The following is a 24,706-nucleotide window of genomic DNA, read 5'->3' on the forward strand; positions in this document are numbered from 1 at the left end:
GTGTTCTTTATAGTCAGATCGCTCTAAAAGAAACCCAAACCCAAACAGAACTCATTACAAACTAGAGAAAAATCGATCTAAATATGGGTGCATCATATATATACGTGTTCTGAATAGTGCACGTGTATAAAATGTTGTTATCAAAACAGTTGATAAGTCATTTTCCAATCAGATTATATTCTAATCAATCATCTTTGGCCTTTTCCAGTTTCGTCAAAGTCCCTAACGTCTCTGGTTGTTTACAGGATTTCACAGGTTTTTTTATGACCAATATCCTTCGTATCAAATCCATCCAGTCAACCACACTCAAGGTCAAGGCCACCAACACCAATCCTTTCCACTGCTTGCTCCGGTATATTTGAGTTTAGTGTAAAGGTTTCTGGAAGCGGTGCATCCACACACTGTGAGAGTGTGAAACTAAAAATAGATGACAGTAAGCCCCCGACCGCAGGGCTGGTTATGATTCTATATCGAATGTGAGTGACACCATGTTATCACAGATTAGAATCCTGTTTGGACTTCAGCCAGATGATGAAGCTCTTTTAATGAACTTGGCACAGAGAGAAGGCCTGAGTCTTACAGTGAATTACCAGTGGAAGTGAATGTAATGACTCTATTTCTGTCGTGTTAATGACGAAGCTCCGCGGCCACAGAGTCCTAACGAGGACTCAGAGGACCACAGGAGTGACACCACATGACCACAAACCACCAGACAGGATTTCTAATCGTTCTGTCTTCCTACCTAACATGTTAATGAGTTCTACATCTTTTTTCACCCTCATATTTTCAAAATCATGTTTTGGTTTGTTGGATGTTTCACACCAACATTTCCTCAAAACAAATCTACTTTTTGTGGTTTTTAGTGATCTCCTGGTGGTCTCTGGTACCCTCTGGTGGTCTCTGGTAGTCTTATGGTGTTCCCTTGTGGTCTCTGGCTCCTGTTAGTTTTCGCCTTGTGGTCTCTTTAATGGGCTCTAGTGTTCTCTTTTACCCCCTAGTGGTCCCTGGTATTGTTTCAGCCAGGTGATGTTCCTTTTGGTCTGTGTCGCCCCCTGGTGGCCCCTGGTGGAATCGCCTCCGGGTCATGTGGACAGTCAGGTGATGTGTCCATGATGAGGAAGCGACAGAGCAGTCATGTAAAAAACATCCCACTCCTACCCGCGTTTGTCTGAATTATTAAGATTGAAGCTTGAGACTTTAACAATGTTCGGCGGGGACGACGAGGACGGAGACTTTTTGTCTCCTACAGGAGGGTGAGTGTGACACTTTATGACGCCAACGCGATTTAGCCAGCGAGCTAACTAGCATTTAGCATTCTTAGCTCTGCTCGAGTTTTGGACAAATCTCTTCTCAAATTATTCATTTATGACCACCTGACATGTATCTAATACGTCATAAGCGACAGAGTATCACTGTTTAGTTGTATTTCTTTGATTCGGCTTTGATATGATGATATATTTCAGTGTAATATTGATGAATGGATCTCAAATCTGCAGGTTTTTGTCACCTAATCTGACAGGAAGCGTTCAAAAACTCCAGATTTCAGTCAAATAAAGGTACTAATTGGAATTTTATCCGTGCCGGATTAAAAAGTGGCCCCTCGTGTTCATTAAAGTCAAACTTATTGTGAAATTTACTCTTATGAGACTATAAAAATCTTTATTAAAACTTTAAATCCCCAAACTGTAAAGCAGACCTTGGAAGTAAAGGTCACTTTCACTGTTATCAACTGGAAGAAGTCACAAAGTTTACTTCTTTTTGTAATTTTGTTTATATTTTGGGGACGTAAATTGTAGTTGTTTATTCAGTCTTTTCAAATCCTCTTGTTTCTGGATGCTTTTATCCTCAAACTTCTCAGAGAAGACTCAAAATCTGAGATTTAATTGGTTTGAGTCACCATTAATAAATTGTAACGATCATGTCAATGCTAAATAGGAAGGTTTTCCTTGTTTTCCATTCAGATTAGGCCTCAATGCATAATCGAGGGTTAAACAGGGTTAAATCATCAACCAGGAGAAAAGATCAATTCAGTCAAAGTTCAGACTCAGTTATGATCATGCCAAAACCTGAAAGGTTGGTCGTTCTCTGATTTTGTTCCTGTTTTTGTCATTTTGTGGTGATCTTAGACATATTGAAGGTGATTTTTACACCATTTTGTGTCTCTTTTTGTTGTTTTGCGTCTTGTTGTAGATTTGTTTGTGGTTTATCTGTGTTTCTTTGCTCATATTACTTGAGCTTTTTATATTTTAGTTCTCAAACCAATTTAAAGAAAACACCCTGTGGTCGATTCAGTTCATCAACAGTTTGATATTTATTTTGTTTTCATATTTCTCAGTTTTGCCTCTGATGTGCTTCAGGTCTATTGATCCAGATTGTGTTTTGCTTCTTCTTTGGTAGTTTGTTTGAATTTTGTTCATTTAGTCTTTTTTATTGGCATTTGATTTTGGGGTTTTTTTGTCATTTTTAACAAATTTTGACTTCCGTTCGTTTGTTTTGAATTTCAAGTTGATATTTATTTGCCTTATTTTTGCTCTATTGAATCAGTTCATAGTACATTGGTCATTTGTGGTCATTTCTGTTTAATTTCTGTCTCTGATTTGCTCATTTTTGTAGTTATTTTGCATCTGTGATTGTTGTTTGGTGAGTTTTAGCTTCTTTTAATGTGTTTTGTATGTATTTGTGGTAATTTGAAACATTTTTGTTGTTGTTGTTGCACTAGTGTGACCAATTTAAATTAGCAGCATTTTATCGTAAATGGCTGTTAATTTCGATCATTTTGTAATTTTGCTTTTGATGGTTTCGGCTATATCCTTTTTTTAGTTTTATTTTCTTAAGTTTGTGTTTTATTTTTTTTGTGCTTGAAGTTTTGTGTCTTTGAGTGTCTATGGCAGAGCAAGTTGCTTATTTTTTTTATAGTTTTCACAAAATGTGGGGGAATTGTCTCTAATATCTGTCACTCAGTAACCTTTAATTGTTCTTTTGTGGCCCAAGTTTGGTTATTTATAATTTGTGATTAAGGTTTCAGTCAGATCGATTTTTCTTTGTTTAGTTTTTTGTTTCTCATTAAATAATTTTCTTAATTTTTCGTTCATTTCATCTTTGATTTTAGTCACTTTATGTGGTAGTTTGTGTTTGATATTTACCTTAAGACCAATTTTGTGCTGTATTTTTTCACCTTTTCCTCCTGTTCTTAGTAATCTGCATTCACTTTTTGTCTTTCTGTGTCAGATTTTTCTTACTTTGACAGGTTTTGGTGGCCCACTTATAATTACGTTGTATTTCTGATATTATCTTTCGACACTTGGTTATTTTAGGTCGTGAAACTTAAATAGAAGCTCTAAAAAATTTTTACAATTTTCTACAGACAAAGCTTTCTGTGTCAATGATGTCTGTATAAAATGTGATGAAATATCAGAAACGGATAGAGTGAAGATAAACTTACAACTGCCAAGTCAATTATTTATGGATCAGTCTGGACCTTTTTTTCCCATGTCGGAAGGGTGATCACATGCCTGAATGACGTCTTGGAAACTCCACAGCAAATTTGATTTAACTTGTACATGTGGGCCACACAGCTCAGAGTCACTTCATGTGGATTAAAAGAAGACAATAATACACAGCCCGATGTGGGATTTGCGTCATATCTTCCATCACGGTGCTCCACAAGTCGGGCGTGAAATTTACTGCTTGTATCCGAGATGCCGAGGTTTTACACAACCGCTTCGGAAAACCATGAAACGACAAAGTTGAACAAGTTGGGACTTTTGAGTTGTTCGTTTCTGCTGTCTTTGACTTCTCCAGTACTTTGTTCAGGGTTCTTTATTTTATAACATCCGGCCTGTTTTTGGATATCTATGCAATGAGCCACATCAGATCTGTAAACGATAATCTGGCGACTCATTTCCTTGCCTGTTTCAACAAAAATTAAAAAAAAAAAAAAAAAAGTCTGCACCGTGTGTTTAGCATCAACATATACTTTCAACTTCCTGAAGAGTTTCCATCCATTAAAATGAAGTCGAAGCAGGTTTTGCGTGGTTGTTGTCATGATCAGGCAGGGTTACAGCGTCTCTGGGTAAATGATGTCCGATCAGCCCAAGTGTGACCAGCTTCCCTACAATTGCTTGGGCTGTTGGTTGATGTCTTGTTGACGTGTGTTTGGTCCACTGGAGTGATTTTACGTCCTGTTGTTGTTTCTTACACAGCCCACATGCTGCTTGCTTAGTTTTCATTGACTCGACATCAGGTTTAAAGCTCATCTCATGTAATTTTTATTTTTTTTCTCCACCAGGTATTTAAGAATGGATTCTTTTAATTTTTTAAATATCTTTATTTAAAATTAAAATGATCCATATAGACATTTTTTGATCAGACCAGTAAAATGATCATATTTGATCAAACAAATTTAAAAAGGGAAATTGTAATTTTTGCAACTTGGACAGATCCATTCAAGAAAAAAAATAAAAAAAAGTCAGGATTTTTACCTAAACAACGAGAAACATCTACTGAGGGAATAAGAAGACGACCAAAGAGATACAACACAGATATCATAAACATGGAGGAAGTTCAGCTCCTGCTGTTTCTGTGCTTCATTGCTCTTAAACCGGTTTCTGGACACGGCACTGGAACTGAGACCAAATCCAAAACTCTGAAATGTTTGAGTTCAACAGTTAATCAAAGCGTGACAGAGATCAAAATAACAGTCGGCACAGAGCTGCAGATGTTTTTAAATACGACGTATGAAATGCGACACGGTGAGTTGTTCGGCACTGCAGATCCAAGAATTCTCAAAACCTTTGGAAAGTACGAACCAACCCCCCCCCCCCCCCCCGACCTGGGACTTTTTTGGAGGTAAAACGAATTTGATTTGATGAGTGACAAACTTCCTGGTGATTGGGAAAAGGAAGAAAATGAAACAGTTTGACAACCCAAAGTCAAGGCCCACTAGTCACCAATGATAAAGAGTTAATGAGTTAATCTGACTGCTGAAAAGAGCAGATTTGAATTACTGAAAGGACATGTATGGACATGGTAGCACCAATCAAAGAATGCTCAAAGCTCCATCAAACAGGGATTTTCTTTAAAATATATATATATATATATATATATAATTTTTAATATTGTAATAAAAAATCCCTGAATTTCTGTTCTCTGCCAGAAATATTTGGAACATTTAAGAATCCTAAAGAAAAACATATCTTTTTTTTTTTTTTTTTTTTGCATGAAATGTAAAGACAATGTTTGAATCATAAAAATGATCTAAAACTTTTTGATTTGGTAGAAAATGTTGTAAAAATAGCACTGAAACGGTAAAGAGGCTTGTGTTTGAGTTGTCCAGACAGTTCATCACATGTAAGCAACATGCATTTGTGGGATGAGCAGCAGAGCTCAGTAACACAGGAACAATCAAACGTCAAACAAGAGTCGGCAGCATCGGAAAACTGCAATTTCTTTGTGGCTTCAACTGTCAAACGCGACTTTCCAACAGTATAAGAACTGTTAGGAAGAAGAATCGTGACATTAAAAAAAGAAACTTCAAAACACACTTTCTTGTATTTTGTGGACTTTTCGGTTCAGATATGATCATATAGAAGATAAAGCAGCAGAATCCAGACTCGTACGGTTTCAGACACTTTCTTGAACATTGACTCTCGGCCTTGGAGGCGTTCCGCCGCCGCTTCGACACGCTCTTCAGCGCCAATGAGCGCCATGGAGCCGGGCGATACGAGCACGAGCCGGGAGGAGGCGTGTGATGGAGGATAATTCCTCTCACATGCTGCCTGTTAGAGGATCGCGGTGAAGCTGCTGCTCGCCACTTCGCAGTTCTTCTCTTTCTGTTGAATCTGCCACGACTGTTCTGGGGGCAACTGCCGCTGCCGCCGCCGCCCCCAGATCACTGGGCTTTAAGGATTTCGTTTCTTTCTTGAGTCCCACATGCCGGCAGACTGCCCGTCCTGTCCTGCCTTCCTCACCGTGGGAGATGAGGGCCTGCGGGCCTTCAACATGTCCGTCTTGGGAGACTCCGGCGACTACCTGTGGAAGGAGTTCCAGGGGTCAGTGACGGACTCCTCGCTCCTGCTATCAGATAACTTTTATACCACATTAATGCAAAACAAACATCAAGGGTTGTAGCCTGGCAGAGACGGGAGGCTCAAGCTTTTGCAGAAATGTTAAGACGGAATACTCCTGATTGCATTAAGTATAAAAATGTTTTGGTATTTATGCGTAACTCAATTGTTTTTTTTTAAAGGTTTTGCTTCGTTTTAGTTCCAGAAATAGTGTTCAATGCTGAAAACGTCACAAAAGCTCGGTCGTTCTTGACAAAAATGCCGACTACTCATTGTTGATGACTTCTGAAATTTGTGGCTTGTTGGGTTTTTTACAGAAACGTTAGTCTGATCAGTAAAAATTGATGAGAGCTGTTACTTCAGTACTGAGTATTAAGGCATTTTTACTACTTCATTTTACCAGAAAAACCTAATTGAGATTAAAAATCTCTTTTCAAGAGTGTCCTGGCCAAGACAGGCAACAATACATTACATGCTGAAAACATCACAAAATGTTGTTCTTTATTGATAAAAATTATAATTATTCATCGTTTATAACTTGTGAAGTGTGTGTGGAACACAATCAGTAAATATTGAAAGAAGGTCCAAGAGTCCGGGGGAAGCTGCTGAATCCAGCTGGCAATACTGCTTTCTCCTTCATCCGTGCAAGAAAAACATAAAACAAATTGAGTTTGTAGCATCTCAGTGGCTAGAATTTAATATATCGCAGGTAAACTGAAGAATTTCAAGAATCTGTGGTCAGGACTTTGGAACGTGTCTTTGTGGAGCTGCTGTAAAGATTCATGACAAAACGTATTTTAATATTCATCTTACTGACTAGTAATGACTGAGGTGTGGTTCTTGTACTTGTGAGTATTTATAATGTTTTTTTCCCCAAATTGACAATTCTGTGCAATTTGTTGGTTTTTAAGTGTGTCAGTCTGACAGTTCAGCGTCACGATGTTTTGTTTTTTTTGTTGTGTGTTTTTGACAGGTTAGTTTTTGGTTTTTTTTGCTGACTTGACAGATGTGAGTAAATATAGAAGGAGTTTCCTGGTCAGTGTTTCCTGCCAAATCCAATTATCAGTTTTTTTGTACTATCCATTATTTCTTTTTAGCTTCTCAGTGTCGTATTTTAGAAGTAGTTTTGCTTGTGGAAGATGTTACCGAGACGTAGTGGCCAAGATGTCGGTGTTTCTTGCAGAAATCTGTACAACACTGGCAGACGTATGGATGTTTTCATCATGTATACTCGGCGTCACAACAAAGAAAACCTGTAAAGTTTAAATTTAAAGGTTTTTGTGTCACTATTTTACCCTCTCAAGATGACACTAGGCTGTGTGTGGTCCCTGAATCTCTGGTTCAGTTCCACAAGTTGCTCATGTAAAGGTCTCCGAGCTTTGTTAGCCTGGTAGCTAAGGTTATCATCCAGCTATTTTTGTTGTATTTATCCAAAAATGTAAAACATTTTTAGAGTTGAAGCATCTGAAATATGAACATCTTTTATATTACAATGAAACTGAATATAAAAAAGCAAGAATAAATAAGTCATAGTTCCGTCTGTTCGCTACCTAAATTGTTGCTGTCATAATTCATATGACCACTAGATGGCTCTATGATCTGCTTAATACCCCATGAATGTGTAACTGATAAACAGAGATTGATTATTAGATTTTAGTGTCCCTTTATGAGGTTTGTGCAGACAGATCAGTCCTGAAGCTCATTGGTAGTTAACTTTTCACCCTCGGTGGATTAAATAGATGCAGTGACGTCTGAAATGAAGATGAGAACGTCACAGGAGTGGCTTTTCTCATCACCAGAATGACTGTGCTGTAAGAGTGGAACAAACCGGGGCTGATCGGAGAGTCAGATTAAACACTCCATGCTATGCTGTGTATTTATAGATAACCTTCTGATCCTTCAGGGCCAAACTGGCGTCCCTGTTCGGGTTAGATCAAAAGGCCAGCGGTGGGAATGAATCCTTCCAGTACACGGCCCCCAAACAGCCCCGCAAGACCTCCAACCCGGGTAGGAAACCCACAAACTGAGACGTCTGCAGACCTATCGGTCCCTCACAGGATGTTCTGACGGTGACTTTCACTCTGTTGCAGTTCCAGCCAATCAGAAGCCAGCTCCTCCACCAGGGGCGCCGGCGGTGTTGCTCGCCACCGCGGTGCAAGCCTTCAGATAGTGAGCTCGTTTATTCAACTGTTTCTGAGCCCCGCTTCTCGGGGGATTTTCTTCAAACAGCTTAGGAGTGTTGTAAAGTGTGTAACAGAAGTCACAAGTCTCTCTGTGCTGTGTTGTCTGGCGCAGTATTAGCGGACAATACGCGAAGCAGGGGAAGCTGGGAGCGGCCGTGCTGGGCAGCCACGCCACCAAAGAGGTGGGAGCTGCGCTAAGTGGTCACTCCTTTCAGATTATCATCCGCGACTCCGTTTATTAAGATGAATAACGTGCTTGTTTCTCTCCTGCAGTACAAACTGCTGCTTTACATGAGCCAACAGAAACAAGTGGCCGCCGCCAAGATCCACACGGGCTTCGTTTTCACGGTGAGAGGTTTTGTTCTTGTGGCGAGTTAAAAAAAAAATAAAGAGAGAGAGAGATCAGAAACTTGATTTGTGACCTCTTGCTCTTCCTGTTCTGCAGGTACAGCCAAACAATTACTGCACGTTCTACGATGACCAGAGGCAGAACTGGTCACTGATGTTTGAGTCGGAAAAATCTGCATCAGACTTCTGCAAAGAGGTGAGATACGGGGGAGGTTCAGATTAGGATTACCCCACTAAACCCATGCCTGCTCCTCCAAACATCATTGTTAGGGATGCCCAGATATCTATACCAGTACTGAGTGTCCGGTCTGATACTGCACAGAGTACTCATACTTGTAAAAGATTCCCAATACCAGCAAACACGCTTTTAAGAAACAAGTCACAAGGTTTTTGTTGGAATCCATGCCAACAACTTAATTATTCCCGTTTACTTTTTAACCAAATTGTGACACATAGTTTTTATTTCTCGTTTAACACCAATTATTTAGTTCTATTCTTTTCTATGATTAATCGCTATGTGAAAATTTATTTTGTAATGTATATATTCATCTGTGATACATCATTTTGTGCAATAGATATGAATAAGTACTTATCTATTTATTCTAAATTTATACTGTCAATTTTGTATTTAATTGTTCCATCATAACGTCACTATTTTGTATTTTTTAGGACCACAATGGAAATATGTCCCTTTTAGAACTTTTTTTGTCATCCTCAGGCATCAGTGCATCATGAATCAACATCTCTTCCTTTCCCACTAGGTGTGTTTGGCCAAGGCGAACAGCGCCCCCTGTCTGGACGCCGTTGTGGTACAGGACCTGAGTCTGGGCGAGGGTCCGGCTGTGGAGCATGGAGACTCTCTGGAGGTGGTCTACACTGGCTGGCTGCTGCAGAACCAGGCCATCGGACAGGTCGGACACTCACCGCTGCCCTTCTGTCAAACGTAGAGCCACTTTCCTCCCATCGTGAAGGATTCACTGACGTTCAAGTGTCGTTTCAGATGTTTGACACCAACCAGAACAAAGACAAACTGCTGCGGCTCAAAATCGGAGCCGGGAAAGTCATCAAAGTGAGTCCAGGTTATTGTATTACTAACATGGTTGTGAAAAAGCCTTTTTTATTATTATTATTATTTTTCTTTCCACATATTTAATTTTACATCACATACAGTGGTGTTATTTTTAATATCACAACATATAATATCATAAATCTTTATCAACGATGCATATCTAATGTTAGAAACTCTTAAAAAATGACTAAATAATGAGATCCTAATTCCCACTATATTTCTTTTTAATACAAAATTACTTTTAAATGTTATCACCTAGTAAGATAAGTGCACTATTTATCTTTTTTTTTTTTTTTTAAGACATTTTTATGTATTTATTTATGTATTTTATAGCTTAGTCACAGCTCGATGCACTGGCCAACAATACAACAGAAAAAAGAAATCAGTCAATGTAATGTTAATATTTTGACGTTTTTCAAAGGACTGAACTGAACCAATTATGCTAATTTTGAGTGTTTTTAACAAATATGGGACTCAAATAAGTCGTTTCTGCTTTCATTTAGACTTTTTATTTTATACTGGTCCCTTCGTTGTTGTTTATTTTGGCACCTAATCTAAAGCAGGAGCTCTCAGAAGATACGTAGACGTTTAAACGTGTAAAGTGATGTCCTCTGTGTGGTCAGGGCTGGGAGGAAGGCATGCTGGGGATGAAGAAGGCGGGCCGGCGTCTCATCGTCATTCCACCCAGCCTGGCGTATGGAGCGAAGGGGGTCCCCAACCGAGTCCCGGCTGACAGCACTCTGATCTTTGAGGCCGAGATCCGACGGGTAAATCTCACATCATGAAAGATTGACTTCTTATTATGGAGAAAAGAAGTAAAACTTCTATATTCTGCCCTTTTTTTTCACTTTTCTTCTATTAACCTTAGTTATTCGCACACTCTCCCGTATATATATCTATTTATATATATATAGTTATGCTCATTTTAGCAACACGAAACCTTTAATTAGATAATATTCCTTAATTAAATGAGATAAGTCAAACTAAATATTCGCCGTTTATCCAATGTTTTCATGTGAATACAAAAAGCTTTCGTAGCGGTCTGTTTACATGACCACTGACAATGCCCAACTTTTGGAAAACGGCCTCCAAGGTGGAACTTTTTGAAAACGGTGAGACGCCGTCTCTGTGGAAACACAACTTTTTAAAAAAGCTCCGTCTCCATGTAAACGGAGGATAACAACTTTTTAAGAATGCTCTGTCTACATTGAAACGAGAGAAAACGTAACTTTTTATAAACGTTTCGTCTCCATGAAAACGGGGGGTAATGCAACTATTCCGAAACACTGCTATGTATGCACGCTACGGTCATAGCGCTACTCCGTCGTTTTCGGCCTTTTCCACTGAAACACATCGTTATCAAAAACTGTTTAGTTTCCGTGGAAACAACACAGCACTGAGACCTCCCTCAGTCCTGTGCTAATAATGTTTTACTTTTAATGCATTGCGCCCTTTTTTATTGAAGCTCTTAAAATCAAACTTGGCGAGCCTGAATCTATTTTCTCTTCTTAGGTGAAGTTTTCCAAGGACAGCGGCTCCGATCGAGCCAGCGCCAGCTCCAGAGACTCTGCCGCCCCGTCTCCGGCCCCCTCCCCAGCCCCCAGCGTGGAGAGCCTGACCCCCGAGTCCCCGGCTCAGGCCACCGCCTCCGGCCCCGGCAGACCGGGGTGAGAGGAAACCGTTAAAACCCTGCCAAAGGGACGAGAGTCATAGTCAAGCACTCCAAAGCAGAGAGGGAGTCTTCCAGATTTAATTGACAGTATTGGTAGCTGCAGAATGAGGACACGCCCCTGAGTACATGAGGAGTCACCGGGTACTCGACAGTTTGAAATGTTAAGATTATCTGTAAGTTAGTAGAACAAAGATGTTCTATAATCTGGATGTTAGTGGGAGGAAAATGCTCTATAATCTGCAAAAACACTAAAATAGTTTTTTTTCTATATCAAAAAAATAACCGATTATGATAAATTCTGTGCCATTTTTTAAAAATTCCCTTGGCTCTTCAGCAAATTTACCCTGAACTCTTCTTTCTCTTGCAGGGATCCGCCTCTTCGTTCAAAGTCAAACTCTCTGAGCGAGCAGCTCACCGTAAGCTCCCTCACTCCCGTGTTCAGATCTGCTTCTAATAATCCTGAGCTTTCATTTTAACGCTGTCATTGTAACTTTTTTTGAATGTACTTTTCAGAATCCAGACACCACTAAAGCCAAGCTCATATCTCGCATGGCAAAGATGGGTCAGCCCATGTTGCCATTCCTGACGGGGGTGTCCGGGCAGCCTGAATCCAGCGACTCTGAGCTGGAGGTCTGTCAAACACATGACTGATGGGATTATTTCTACTTTATCACCATCAAAAAAACAGATATCAACAGCTCACAAACTCTGAAATTATAGGTTACTATGGATATTTCTCTGAATTTGCTTCATACATTTTTGTTCTTTTGAAAAAAAATTCTTTAAAATTGTATTTATGAAATGAAAACTTAACTCTAAATGTTTATTTCACCACAAATCTATAACTTTTACATTAAGATTAAAAAAAGGTCAGAAAAAGCTAAAAGATTTTCCCCAAACATTTCACGCTTCATAATCTAAGAAATAGTCCAGCTTTATTCATAAAAAGTGTTTTCCCCCATTAATCCTACATCTATATGACTTCAATGTTTTTCCAGTAATTTATTTCCCATTTTTCAACCTCCCTCCAAAATAATTATTTTAAATGTAGAATCTTATTTATTCCTCAAAATTGTAATTAATGTTATAAATGTTTCGTATTTCCTTTTGTAGGTTTGATGACAAATAATGAAAATATTGTTTTGTCATACAGTTTCATTCATTTTTAGGCTTGTTTTTCCATTTAAATCAAAGTTTCATTAAAATATTTCTGCATTCAGAAAATATTGGCTTGTAGAAGATCTTCTATTTCAATTTTTTCCTTGTTAGGTGTTATTTTCTTTTATATCTGACTGGTGTTGGTCTGCTGTTCCATCAGTTTAGCCTAAAGTTATTAATTTGGCAGGCACACTTGTGGATTTCCACACTGAAGTTCACAAACTAGCCGAGATATGAGGAGGTGAAATTCCTCTTTTTATGCAGTTTGAGACAGAAATTCTCTTTTCACGTGAGATTATCTTCAATCATTCAAGATCGAAGCTGTTTCACTCTGACCTCCAGTTCAGCTACGAGCTGAGATTACATGATGTAAATGAAGTTGTGTGTTTGTTCCCAGGACACCAGCAGCAGCCGAGCGAAGGATCGTCCTGCAGCTTCGTCTCCGGTGCCGATCTCCGCTGCTGCTCCAGCTGCTGTTCACAGTAAACTTCCTCCTCTTCCTCTCTTATTAACTCCATATGCAGCCAGAACTTTACATTAAATAGTTTTTTTTTCTGTACCTCTTGCAGCTCATCCTCATCCTGCTCCAATCTCTGCCTTAATGCCCCTGATGTCCTCTGCTGCCACGCAGCCGGGGCTGCCGGGCAGCAGCCACCACGCCTTCCAGGTGAGCTTTCGCACGTTTAGCGATAAATTCAGCAAAAATAATGTGGTTGCATCTTCATGTCCGAGTGTTTGTGTGGTTTCACAGCCTTACTCCTACACACACACGTCTGTGGCTCCATCACAGCTGCAGCCGGTCGGCCAGGTCTACCCCACACAGACCGTCCCCTACATGGGTAAGACGCCGAGAAACGATCATCTAACAGTACGACAATCAGTGGGAGGAAGATGCTCTATAATCTGGATGCTAGTGGGAGGAAGATGCTCTCTTCTGTTCTTCTTGTAAAAAGCAGCAGACTCTTGCTATTTGTAAATGGGTTTAAACATTTGGACGACTGTTAATTTTCCACCGTCGTGTTGTGGCTGGCCTCCAGCTCCAGGCTCTGGTGACGTGACGTCCTTCTTGATGACCGAGGCCCGACAGCACAACACAGAGATCCGGTTGTCTGTGGGGAAAGTAGCAGATAAAGTGGATCAGCTGGTGTCGAAGGTACGGACCGTTTGAACCCGAGTTCAGTTACCAAGAAACAGATGAATGACACGTGTTTCCACAGGTGGACGACCTTCAGAGGCAGGGCAGTCTCTCTATGGGTGTGTCCAACATGTCCATGGAGACCTCCATGATCATGCACAACATCCAAAGAATTGTCCAGGTACTTCCAGAGGGCTTTGTGGAAGTTTCTCGGACTTGACGCAATCCGGACATGATTTTGAAAAAAAAGTTCATATTTTGCAGGAGAATGAATGTTTGAAAAAGGAGGTCTTTGAGAAAAGTTCTCGCATCGAGGAACAGAACCGAAAGATCGGGGATCTCATCAACGAGAACCAGAGGTGAGAACGTAGAAAGAAGGGTTGGGGTTCCCTTCATCTCACCGTAGACCTCGGGATGAAATCACCTTCTCTCGGTTGTTTCTGGGTGGCAGTGACGGAGCGTTTCGTTTGTTTTCCAGGTACATGGAGCAGAGCCACCAGCTGCTTGAGCAGAGGACCGACTCCCTCAAGTCCTCCAGCGAACACAGCCAGGCCAGACTGCTGCAGGCCGAGCAGGACAAGGTGAGGCCACACTCAGTCTGGATTATAGGACTTCAGCAGGACACCGTGATCCCCTGGAGCAGTCAAATGAAGGTTTACATTTATTAAAAAACTTTTCACAACATTTTGAGGACGATGTCTGTCTCCACGGAAATGGCAGAACCTCTGAAAGAGTTGGTGCTGTTTTGTTTTGTAAGGAAACCACACACACACATGTATTGAGACCAAATAGGCTATAAACAGTAAGAATGAGAGTAAACAACATTCTAGTGGACAGACAACCACCTTTGTCGTGTGAACTGTGTATAAGAACAGCAGTGGAGTTGCTGGAGCTGCTGCAGCACCCCCTGCAGGATAGTAGAGGACCTGCAGGTCCGACACGTTTGTAAAAAAAAAAAAAATCCAAACATTTTTAAGTCATGTTTATTTTTCTCTTCCCATATGCACCTGCAGCGTTGATCATCCTGGTCCAGCCTCGCTGACCCAGAACCTTCTGCGAAATGTGTTGCTCAGCTTTTAGAACACGATGAGCCTTCTATGTTTTCTTCATCAGGGTCGAGTTAAAAGAATAAACTTTCACATTTAGTTGGACCACATTTTGATTTCAGCTTTGCTCACAACGAACCTCAAACAGATTGAAACTCTATATTTACATTTCTTCATACTAAAGCCGTCACTTCTGTTAAAGCTGCATTAACCTTCTGGCTGGTTTCTCAAAAAAAGAAGTTCCATCAGTCTTGGAGTGCTGCAGCATCGTGAACAAACACATTGGGATGAAAATAAACCTGAATAGAAAATGGAAAGTAGAAAACGTGAGGAGCTCTAGTAGCTCTGGATGAGCTCAGTCGCCCTGCAGAGTTTGCGGCGAGGTTTTTAACGAGACTCTTTGCTCTCTGCTGCTTGTTGTTGCTGCTCGGAGGGAAACTCTAGCACCTACTGCTCTCTCTTCCCAGCATGCACTCCTTCAGGACCCGGGCTCCGGCCAGGTGAGCCTGTCTTCTCCGCAAAGCACCACCAGACTGGGGTCAACTAGTAACGTCTCAATCTGAACCACCAGGAGAAATTTGAACTGTTTTTACCTTCAATTTAAATCAACGCTAACATTCTAGCACCTTAGGACTAAAATCTGACTGCATAAAATAACTATGTATGTTAATACGCAAAAGATTAGATCACATTAACTTAGATTGGATATTCCATTTTTACAGATAATAAAGCAGCAAAGTGGGGATAGCACCAAAATAATTTGAAGAAATATATATAAAATATTGTATAGTTTGAACACAGGTGTTCAATATAGGATAATACACAGGTTATTGGTATTTATACCCAATGTGAAACTTAAATATTCAATGAAGATGGTACACAATATCACCTAGTGTGTCCATGATAAGATAATGTACAATGGAAGGCAATAAATGCTAAATATAACAGAATGTACAATATAATATATATACAGTATGGTATTGAGTGAAATTACATACTTTTAGTATAGGAAAGTATCTAAAATGTCATATATAGGCAAAGTATTTACAAATAATGCACATTATTAAACACTATTATTGTAGAAAATAATGCATTAAAATGTCTTTGTGGAGCTTTTTTATTTTTCCATTTATAGATATTTTAGTGTCGGAGCCACAAACAAGCCCAATTTAATGTAGAGTGGGCCGAGCTGGGCCGGTGAAGTACTGCCATTATAACCTTTTCTTTGTTGTGGAGCAGAGTATATTTGATCAAAATGTCTTATTTTCACAAAACGGCATCAACACTGCTATCACAGCTCGTGTGCTTTTTACTATTCTTCAGAAAAATATAAATCTGTTTCCTTTTAAAATTTCAGCATTCGCTTGGTTTGACAAACCTGTTTTGGAGACATGGGACACGAAATAATGTAATTCAAATGACTTTGTCTGACTATAAAAAGCCACTAAAATAAAGAATAATCCAGAAATTTTCCAGTTTTTAATCACTTTAATGAGAACTGTGTCGGGTGTTAAAAACACAAAGTGAACTCAGTATTTTGAATCGTATCTGTGCTCAGAGAGCAGAACAGATTCATCACAGAGCTGCTATTTGATCCCAATCTGACCTGTGCCACTGTCAGATCGTCCTTTCCACATCACATCAGCATTTTTCTTTTATCTTTTTCTTTCCGTTTGGCCTCTTTTTTTTTTTTTTTTTGCCCCCATCACCATTTTTGCCGTCCACAGGTTCTCATCCAGACTCGCCCTCCTCTCATCCAGACACTCTCTCTCTCTCTCTCTCTCTCTCTCTCTCTCTCTCTCTCTCTCTCTCTCTCTCTCTCTCTCTCTCTCTCTCTCTCTCTCTCTCTCTCTCTCTCTCTCTCTCTCTCTCTCTCTCTCTCTCTCTCTCTCTCTCTCTCTCTCTCTCTCTCTCTCTCTCTCTCTCTCTCTCTCTCTCTCTCTCTCTCTCTCTCTCTCTCTCTCTCTATCTCTATCTCTCTCTCTCTCTCTCAGCCACTTTATACTCCTCCGCCCACCTCACCCGTCTCCCTCCGATCTCCCCATTCAGGTCCGTCTCACAGAGGATCTGGCCTCGTCTGCGGCTCGCCTCTCTCAGCTGCAGCTGGAAGCGTCGGCCCACCAGCAGAAGGCCGCCGAGCTGCAGAGCAAACTGAGCTCGGCGCTGCAGGACGGCGAGGGCCACAGCCAGCACATCGCCACTCTGCAGACTCAGCTGGAAGGTACGACGCCACCGTCTGGTTCCTTTAGTGTCTAATGGGCACGTCATTGGGCTATGTGAAGAAACTTTGGTGGCTCTTAGGCTGACAAGTCAAACAAAAACCTAAATGATAAAACACTTTCGACAGGATTTTTCAGGATTTGGTGATATTTCTGCTAAACACAGGTCAGACAGGGGGCCTACATCCTTTCTTAGAAGCAGTCTGTGTGTCTTCAGGGTCGTGATACATGATGTATTGCTCGTTTATTGTTACATATTGCATATTTGGCCAATTAGAAAAGATGTACTGCTCCAGATTGTGTTGATAACTGACTATGTTTAATTATATCCGCATTGCTTTGCAAAAGAGCAGAAGTCAGAAGCGCAAAATGAAGAAAACAATACAAAAAATCTCAAACAAAATGTGATTGAGGAAAGAAAAACCCCAAACACTTAAATACATACATAAATACATGTTAAAGAGGATGAAATGAACCAAACTAACATTTCTAAAACAGACAAACGGTACACAGAAGTTTATCTGCAAATTCTGACAAAAAGGAAACTCGATGGCTTGTTTTGTAACTTTACGGGTCAATATGACTCTACTTCAGGTAGCTGGCGCTGACCACCGCTGACATTCAGGCAATGAACTTCAAACATGTGTTTAGACGTTGAGGGGAAGCTGAATGATGAAACTGAATCCGGCTGTTTCAGAGCTGAAGGAGGCGGCAGAGCGGACTCAGACTCAGCACCGCTCAGAGAAGCAGAAACGCAAAGAGATGGAGCTGAGAGTGAGCAGCATGGAGGAGGAGCTGCAGGACCTGAAGGCGGATAAAGAGAGCCTGGAGCGAGTGAGTCCACACTCGGCACCGTCCTCTCATTTCAGAGCACTGTTAAGTTAAAATTGGGTACAAAGCAAAGGAGTAAATATTAGTTTTAGGAGCAGTTTTGAAAATAAACCTCATTAAAGAGCTTGGGGGTTGTTTTTTTTTCTCCTGTAACAGCATGCCATCCGATGACATGTATGTATTTGGTATATAATCTTTGACGTGTCTCTCCAGACTCTCTCCGAGAGGAAGAAGAAATGGCAGGCGGAGCGCCAGCGTCGGGACGAGGAGGTGGAGGAGCTCCGCAGGAGCAGCCAGCAGGAGGTGGATGCGGTGCGAGCTCAGCTCCGCCGGGCCCGGACCAGCAACGACCAGGCGGCGTCGGAGCAGCTCAACCAGCTGCAGGCGGAGCTGGAGGAGGAGTGGAGGGCGAGGAGCCAGCAGGTGGCGGCCGCAACCGAAGAGCGTCACCGCAGAGAGACGACGGAGCTGAGCGAGCAGAGAGACGCTCTGCAGGAGCAGCTGAGGCAGCTGCAGGAGAAGGTGAGGCCTCTGGAGGACGAGGTGAAGCCTCTGCAGGAGGGAGTGAGGCCTCTGGAGGAGGAGGTGCACCACACAGATCCACTATTCTACCGAAAATGACTACAATCTCAACACGCATCTCAAAAACGTGCATTTTGTGAGAGCAGTTTCTGTTTTTGTGCTTAGTTCACAGCTCTGAAGCAGTGCAGAGCCTCGGACGAGCCGAGAGGGAATCAGAGGCAGAGTGAAGAGCTGCAGGTCCTCCAGGAGAAGGTAAGACCCTGTGTACATGACGCTCTCAAGGGAAAAGGGTAAAACGTTCAAATGTGATGAGATTGTATGTTTTCCTGTATCAGTACTCGGCCCTGGAGCAGCAGGCAGCGGCCGTGAGGGAGAAGCTGGAGAGACGAGTGTCTGAGCTGGAGAGACGAGAGGAGGACGGGGGGAGGAGCTCAGGAGACACGGCAGCAGAGGTGAGGCGGACGACGACACTCGAGCGCGGCCAAGGAGACGAATTCAGGAAAAAAATACTTCTCTAATATTAAAAAATAACTTACTTAAAAAAAAGCTAAGATTGTCTTTTAATATGTGTTTTTAAATGCGTTGGCGCTCGTCCATCTGCCTGTGGCGCTGTTGTCGCATATCTTCTAGACTTCTGAATCAATATTAAAAGATCTAGAGGACAACAAACAAAATATAGCGAAATATAAACTTGCACTACACATTCCCGGATTTTTCTTGTTGCTAATTTTAAAACCTGTATTAGTTGCTGTATGTTAGTACGCCCTCTAGTGGACTGAACATGCAAAAACTACTCGACTGTGGCTTTATAAAATATGAAAGTGTAAATATATTGGTGCCAATTAAGTATCATCCACATATCAATTTTTTTTTTTTATCAAATTTGAATACTAAAGACAATTATGAATGAAATCTGAAGAATATTATGAAAGATTGACAGCCCAAAGATGGAAACATGAGTTTTATTGAAGATGTGCAGTATCTTTTCACCTGTAGATGGCGCACGGTTGTTATAACTACTTGTGTGTCACAGGTGAAGCGTGTGATGAACGGAGTGTTTCACTCTCTTCGGGGCGAGTTTGACCTCAGTGAGACGTACAGTGGACAGGCCGTGCTCGCAGTGATTGTCAATACCATCAAGGTAAGTGTGTACTTTACACATTAACGCGAAGACAAGTGTGTGTTTTACACTTTACTGTGACCACTCATATCTTTAATCAGAAGATGCATTTAAATTGTTCAATTAATTAATTGTGTGTGTGTGTGTGTGTGTGTGTGTGTGTGAGAGAGATATTATTGACTATTTACTTGATAAGCATAGAAAGTAGCATGTGGCGTTCCACAGGGATCTGTACTCGGACCGTTTTTTCTTCCTCTAATGGGCCATAAGAATCCTAATTCATCACTCTAATTGCTATTATAGATTATTGTTTCATCTTTAATAAATTGAACATCTAGCCAGAGTAATTTAAGTGGTGTTCCACAGGGATCTAAACTCGGACCCTGAGTCTTTATTTATATAATCACATTTAGAGAACACGTCTTCATTGTAATAACCTCAGATCCCATTTGATTTCCATCATGTGGTGTTTTTCCTCGTCAGAATGTAACTCTGCAGCTTCTCAGCGGTGCCGACAGACCTCCTGTTACACCCAGAGAAGAGGAGGAGGAGGAGGAGGAGGAGAAGCAGGAGGATGAATCAAGTGAGCAAGTGAAAGAAAAGGAGGAGAAACCTCATCTGAATGGAGAGAGAGAAATGGAAGCAGAGGACGAGGAGGGTGTGACTGAATCTCAGCAAGTTGGGGCAATTCAGAGGGAAGAGGAAGATGAGGAAGAGGAAGCACCGGAGGAGAAGGAGGCACCTGTGGAGGAGGCGAAAACAGAAGCTGAGGCGGAGAGGCCGAGCCTGACGGAGGCTCCAGAATCTGCCGATCCTCGTCCGGCTTCAGCTGCTGAACGCGAACCTCCGGAGACAAGAGCAGAAGCAGCAGAGATTCAGCAGGAGGTCCAGGAGGAGGCGCAACACTCAACTCCTGCACAAGGAGGAGACGCCAGCAAGTCTGCGCAGGACGGACCTGAGGGTTCACGGCCCGAGGACGGACGGGAGGCCGAGTCGGAGAGAGGGGAGGAGAGAGTGGAGGAGAGAGGGGAGGAGAGAGAGGAGGAGGCGCAGCATGCTGGAGGAACTCCTGAAGCTTCTCAGAAAGCCTTCGGTCCTCCAGCAAACCCGCCTCCACCGCCCAGCGCCGCCCAGAGCGGCTCAGAGGAGCACAGCAGGTGAGTTATCAGCCTGAAACAGAGAGAGAATCCAGAGACTGGTGACAAACGTAGGGCCTGTGGGCCAAAACTGGCCGTCGGTGACAAAGAAAGGACTTTATAGTGAAACACAGAGACTTGAGATTAAACGCTGGATGGATTTCATGTTCCTGCAGCAAATGAAGAATAAATATCAATGATTTGTCCGTATTTTTCAATGCAATAGAATGTAAGCAGTTGATGGTTTTTGGATGTTTTACTGTATTTTTCACTATTGGGAAACACAAAGATATGTAAATTAATGAGATTTAAAGAAAAAAAGTTGTACAATATGTCAATTGTTTCTGACAAGCTATTAATCAAATGTGGATTATTTTGTTTTCGTTTTGTCTCACCCCCTTGCACTAAAACAAATTCAGCATTTGTTATTAATTAAAGATTAATATGCTGTCGCTGTAATAAAAGATTAAAAAGATGAGATTTGTTATATGGGCAAGTTCTTACATTCCGATCATGTTATTACACTATGACCAAGGATTTACAGTAAAAAAAAAAAAGACCTGAATCATGAGATCATTGTTTGTTAGAAAACAGATTTGTGTGTTCATGTGGATCTTTATCCTTCCACCAGAGCTCAGACTGGAAGTGAAGAACGTTTGATCATTTCACTCTTCGTATTCTTACCAAACTGCTTCATTAAACGCTCCTTTTTCAGGATTCTTGAACCCTGTGAAAATGTTTGTTTTAACCTCCTGTTAACTAACCGTCATCGTCTCCTCTTTGTCTCTTACTCGTCTCCTCCTCTTCGTCTCCTTATCTCCTCCTTGTCCCCTCCTCTCCGTCTCCTCCTTGTCTCCCCCGTCTCTTCGACTGTCTTCTTCTGTCTCTTCTTTGTTTCTTCCTCTTCGTCTCCTCTTCGTCTCCTCTCTCAGTTCCAAGGAGGAAAATGGAGAGGAGCCATTCTTCGAGAAGGTGAGCCCGGTCAAATCTCCCGCCGCCCCCACCGAGGATGAAGAGGAGGACGAGATGGTGAGGAAGAGTCCGCGGAGCTCCGCGTGACGCTCTGATTCACTTCAAATGTTGCCACGTGTGTTGGAATGCGCATTTGTGGCATGAGCGGCTGAGCGGAGGACATTTATAGTGAAATATCATAAAGTAATGAATAAAAACTCAGAGTTCAGAAACAGTTTTTTTTATGTTTGTAAAACATTGAAAGAGTTTCTTTAGGTTTATTTCTCCAGAACTCGTGAGTTCTACATGATTGTTTAATAAACCATGAATCTGTTTTAAAGTAATAAAATATTCACTTTGAATTGCATTAATTCAAAAAAATGTATATAATAAAAAAATGATTTCCTTCAAATTAAGAAAAGATGCTACTTCTCATTAACAAATATTTTTTTTAGGATTTTATATCCCTCTACATTTACCCCAATTTCAGATCTGTAAAATCCAAATATAAATATATTTTAATATACCCCCCCCACACACACACCCTCAGGCCTGCAGCTCATCCCACAAATGCATGTTAAATCCAGGTTGAAAGAAATAATCTGACTTTCAAATAGTTTCAGATTAATTGAGAATAACTGTCAGAAAAGACAAATAATCTAGTGATGCAACTGTACCAGTATCGTGGTCCTGCACAGAGTACTCGTGAAACCCGGCTAGTTTTACGCAAAGTCGTGTGTCGGCCACACAAGAGAGGTCAGCAGTGTGGCGATTCTTTAATACTAATGAGGAGGATTAATGTGAGACGGACAACTCCAGACATTTAATCACCAGCCACATTTGGACCAGCAGAGTTCGTCTGAGTTTACTGCGCAGTGGATCCAGTGGCGCCGTGCTACATGCTACATGCTAAAGAGTTTCAGGGCTCGCACAGCAGCGATGCTACATGCTAAACATGATCAAAATGTGACTGATACTCTCATTAACAATAAGCTCGGTTCCTCGGTCAGTAGTCAGACGCCACGCACTGCACTTATGGGTACTGCAGGCTGTAAGGCTGCTGAAGGTGTGTGTATCGTCGACATAGAGCAACGTATAGCCTTCGTATATCGTTTGCGTATGGAGTGTGAAAATGAAAGACTTGGTATCGGCAAGTAGCTGAAGGTGGTTAATAAGTGCGCCTTAAAATAATCTTTCCTGCCTCTTTTTGTCTTGTTGCACGTTTCTAGTTTGTTGGTGCTGATTTTTGTTTTTTTTTGCCGTTTCGATGATTGTTCCTCTGATGTGTCTGCTCAGAGTCTGAAGGGTCGCCCTCCGCCCACGCCGCTGTTCGGTGAGGATGAAGATGAAGACGATCTGGACTGGTTGAACTGACCTCTGAATGTTTCTTTATGAGTTGCTTCGCGGGCTCGTCCGACCCGGCGGAGCGGCAAAAACCACTCGGGGCCTCGCGGCCGGGAATCGAACCGCGTCGCCCGGCTGACCCGCCGCCGCCGCCGCCTCCGAGAAGACGAAGCGTCGGGAAAATAGCCTGTGATTCACAGACCAATCAGTCCATGTGGAGCGATCAGCGTGTTCGATCCCTGATGTTCATGTGTAGCAGGTTCGAGTCTGCTGGAGTGAATCCCGCCTGCGGGGTCACACCGGACCAAAACCACGTTTTTAACCAGTAGCTCGCGGCTTTAAGGCTTTTTCACTGTTTTGCTAACCTGAATTTTACTGCAAGAAAATAAATGAAATGGAAAATGTGGCCTTTACTTTCTCTACTTTTTAAAAAGATTCTATTTTATTCATCTCAGAGGGTGAAAGTTGCATTGTGGAGGACTGACGCTGTCACGGAACCGATCGCCGCTCAGGCACCTAACCTGATCAGGAGATGGTCACCAGATGACATGGAAACCAGTAGATCTGAAACACCGGCACCGCTTCTGCTGCTTTACTTCACTGCTGACCTGAAAGTACCTCACGCAATACATTTACATGATCTTTTTCTCTTTCCAGCACAACAGCAAGCAGGCTACTGGGATCATTATAATCTTACAACAAAGATGTTACGTCATCCATAAATAAGATTATTAAAGGATTTTAAAACATTTATGTTCTTATTCATCCCAATAAAGGGACAAATTATAAGGTCAGAACCCGTAAGAAAGTGTTTCCTAGAGTAAGGCTGAAATTTGGTATTCAAAGGTATACAGTCATCAAAACTCAAAGGGCCTCATTAATCCCCTGCACTATGGGTGCACCGAACGTTTCCATTGTTTTCTGACCAACATGCTTAATATGAGACCTTTTTTAAAGACAAAAGATGTACTTCAGAGACAGAAGTCAACTAATGGGGAATTTCAGGATGAACTGATGGTGTGGAAGAGTTGAAGCTCAGTCACACAGTTTCTAAATCAACATTTTAGCAATGCAACACTTATCAAGAAATATAAAAATTCCCACTGTGAGAGAATATCTTCAGATAAGAATGAAGAGACTTTTGACCTGAAACCAGCAGTTAAAGACAGACGAGCTTCAGCAGCGTTTTCATCAGCTGCCGGAAGCTGAAGTGGAGGACCGTGAAGGAAACCCTGAGGAAGACTACATATTGAGCCCTCGCTACATGTAGGTGAGCACCAAACATCATCTACTGCTACTCATAGGAGTAAAAACAATTATATTATGTTGTATTTTTCAGAGGAGTATTTTTGAAGTGGCGCATGCTGAACATGAGCAGGTTTGTCCCTGAACACCAGACAGAGATGAAGAGACCTGACCTGACCTGTGGATGAAAGCACACGTGACACACACGGAGCACATTAATCCATTTTTTTGTCCTTTACAAGACGACCGAGAAAGATGATGAGGAAGAGTCGGGTGTGTTCAAGGCTCAATGTCATAATCCCCTTGAATTTAATGGATGAATATTCACCTCGTTTAACCTAAAACGTGGTGTGAACAAATCAGATTTTTGTGTCACTCACCCTGGTGCTGTGTAATACCTAGAGCGTTACACTAGAGGGCGCTGTTAGATCTGTAATCATGGAGACTGCGGTCACTTCTGATTCAAAGGAGATAATAAAAGACGCATTCTGCTCATTTTCTGATCAACATAATCACACCATGTGCGTCTTGTTCCTCCCAGGAAGTCCTGCATTTCCTAAAGCATTGCATTATGGGACACCAAGCCCTTCAGAGTCTGAACAGCACTCTCAATCGAGTTGATTCACACACATACTTTTCAAAACTTCATAGTTTTCATTACA

The 24,706-nt window shown here is 41.6% G+C and overlaps 1 protein-coding gene across 1 annotated transcript; it reads left to right on the forward strand.

The window, feature by feature from the left end:
* Window positions 1-1,077: 1,077 nt before the first annotated feature.
* fkbp15b (FKBP prolyl isomerase family member 15b) lies at window positions 1,078-23,227 on the forward strand. The gene is made up of 28 exons (XM_080466693.1): window positions 1,078-1,253; window positions 7,969-8,072; window positions 8,156-8,234; window positions 8,361-8,430; window positions 8,522-8,596; window positions 8,694-8,792; window positions 9,358-9,507; window positions 9,597-9,665; window positions 10,289-10,432; window positions 11,178-11,332; window positions 11,705-11,753; window positions 11,851-11,967; window positions 12,893-12,977; window positions 13,065-13,162; window positions 13,247-13,334; window positions 13,533-13,648; window positions 13,713-13,811; window positions 13,895-13,989; window positions 14,109-14,211; window positions 16,726-16,897; window positions 17,593-17,729; window positions 17,940-18,248; window positions 18,414-18,500; window positions 18,584-18,700; window positions 19,282-19,389; window positions 19,852-20,525; window positions 21,437-21,533; window positions 22,752-23,227. Exons 1-28 carry the CDS (start codon window positions 1,204-1,206, stop codon window positions 22,827-22,829), a joined length of 3,624 nt encoding a protein of 1,207 aa, XP_080322819.1. The 5' UTR covers window positions 1,078-1,203; the 3' UTR covers window positions 22,830-23,227.
* Window positions 23,228-24,706: the final 1,479 nt, after the last annotated feature.

The sequence above is a fragment of the Lipophrys pholis genome, assembly GCF_963383615.2.
Source record: "Lipophrys pholis genome assembly, chromosome: 7".
NCBI lineage: Eukaryota > Metazoa > Chordata > Actinopteri > Blenniiformes > Blenniidae > Lipophrys > Lipophrys pholis.

Bases quoted from the DNA above. Each gene is read 5' to 3' on its own strand.
- fkbp15b (XM_080466693.1), top strand. From the start codon at position 1,204: ATGTTCGGCGGGGACGACGAGGACGGAGACTTTTTGTCTCCTACAGGA. The intron at 13,163-13,246 runs GTGAGCTTTCGC...GTGGTTTCACAG, and splicing joins GCAGCCACCACGCCTTCCAG to CCTTACTCCTACACACACAC. The intron at 13,649-13,712 runs GTACGGACCGTT...GTGTTTCCACAG, and splicing joins TGGATCAGCTGGTGTCGAAG to GTGGACGACCTTCAGAGGCA.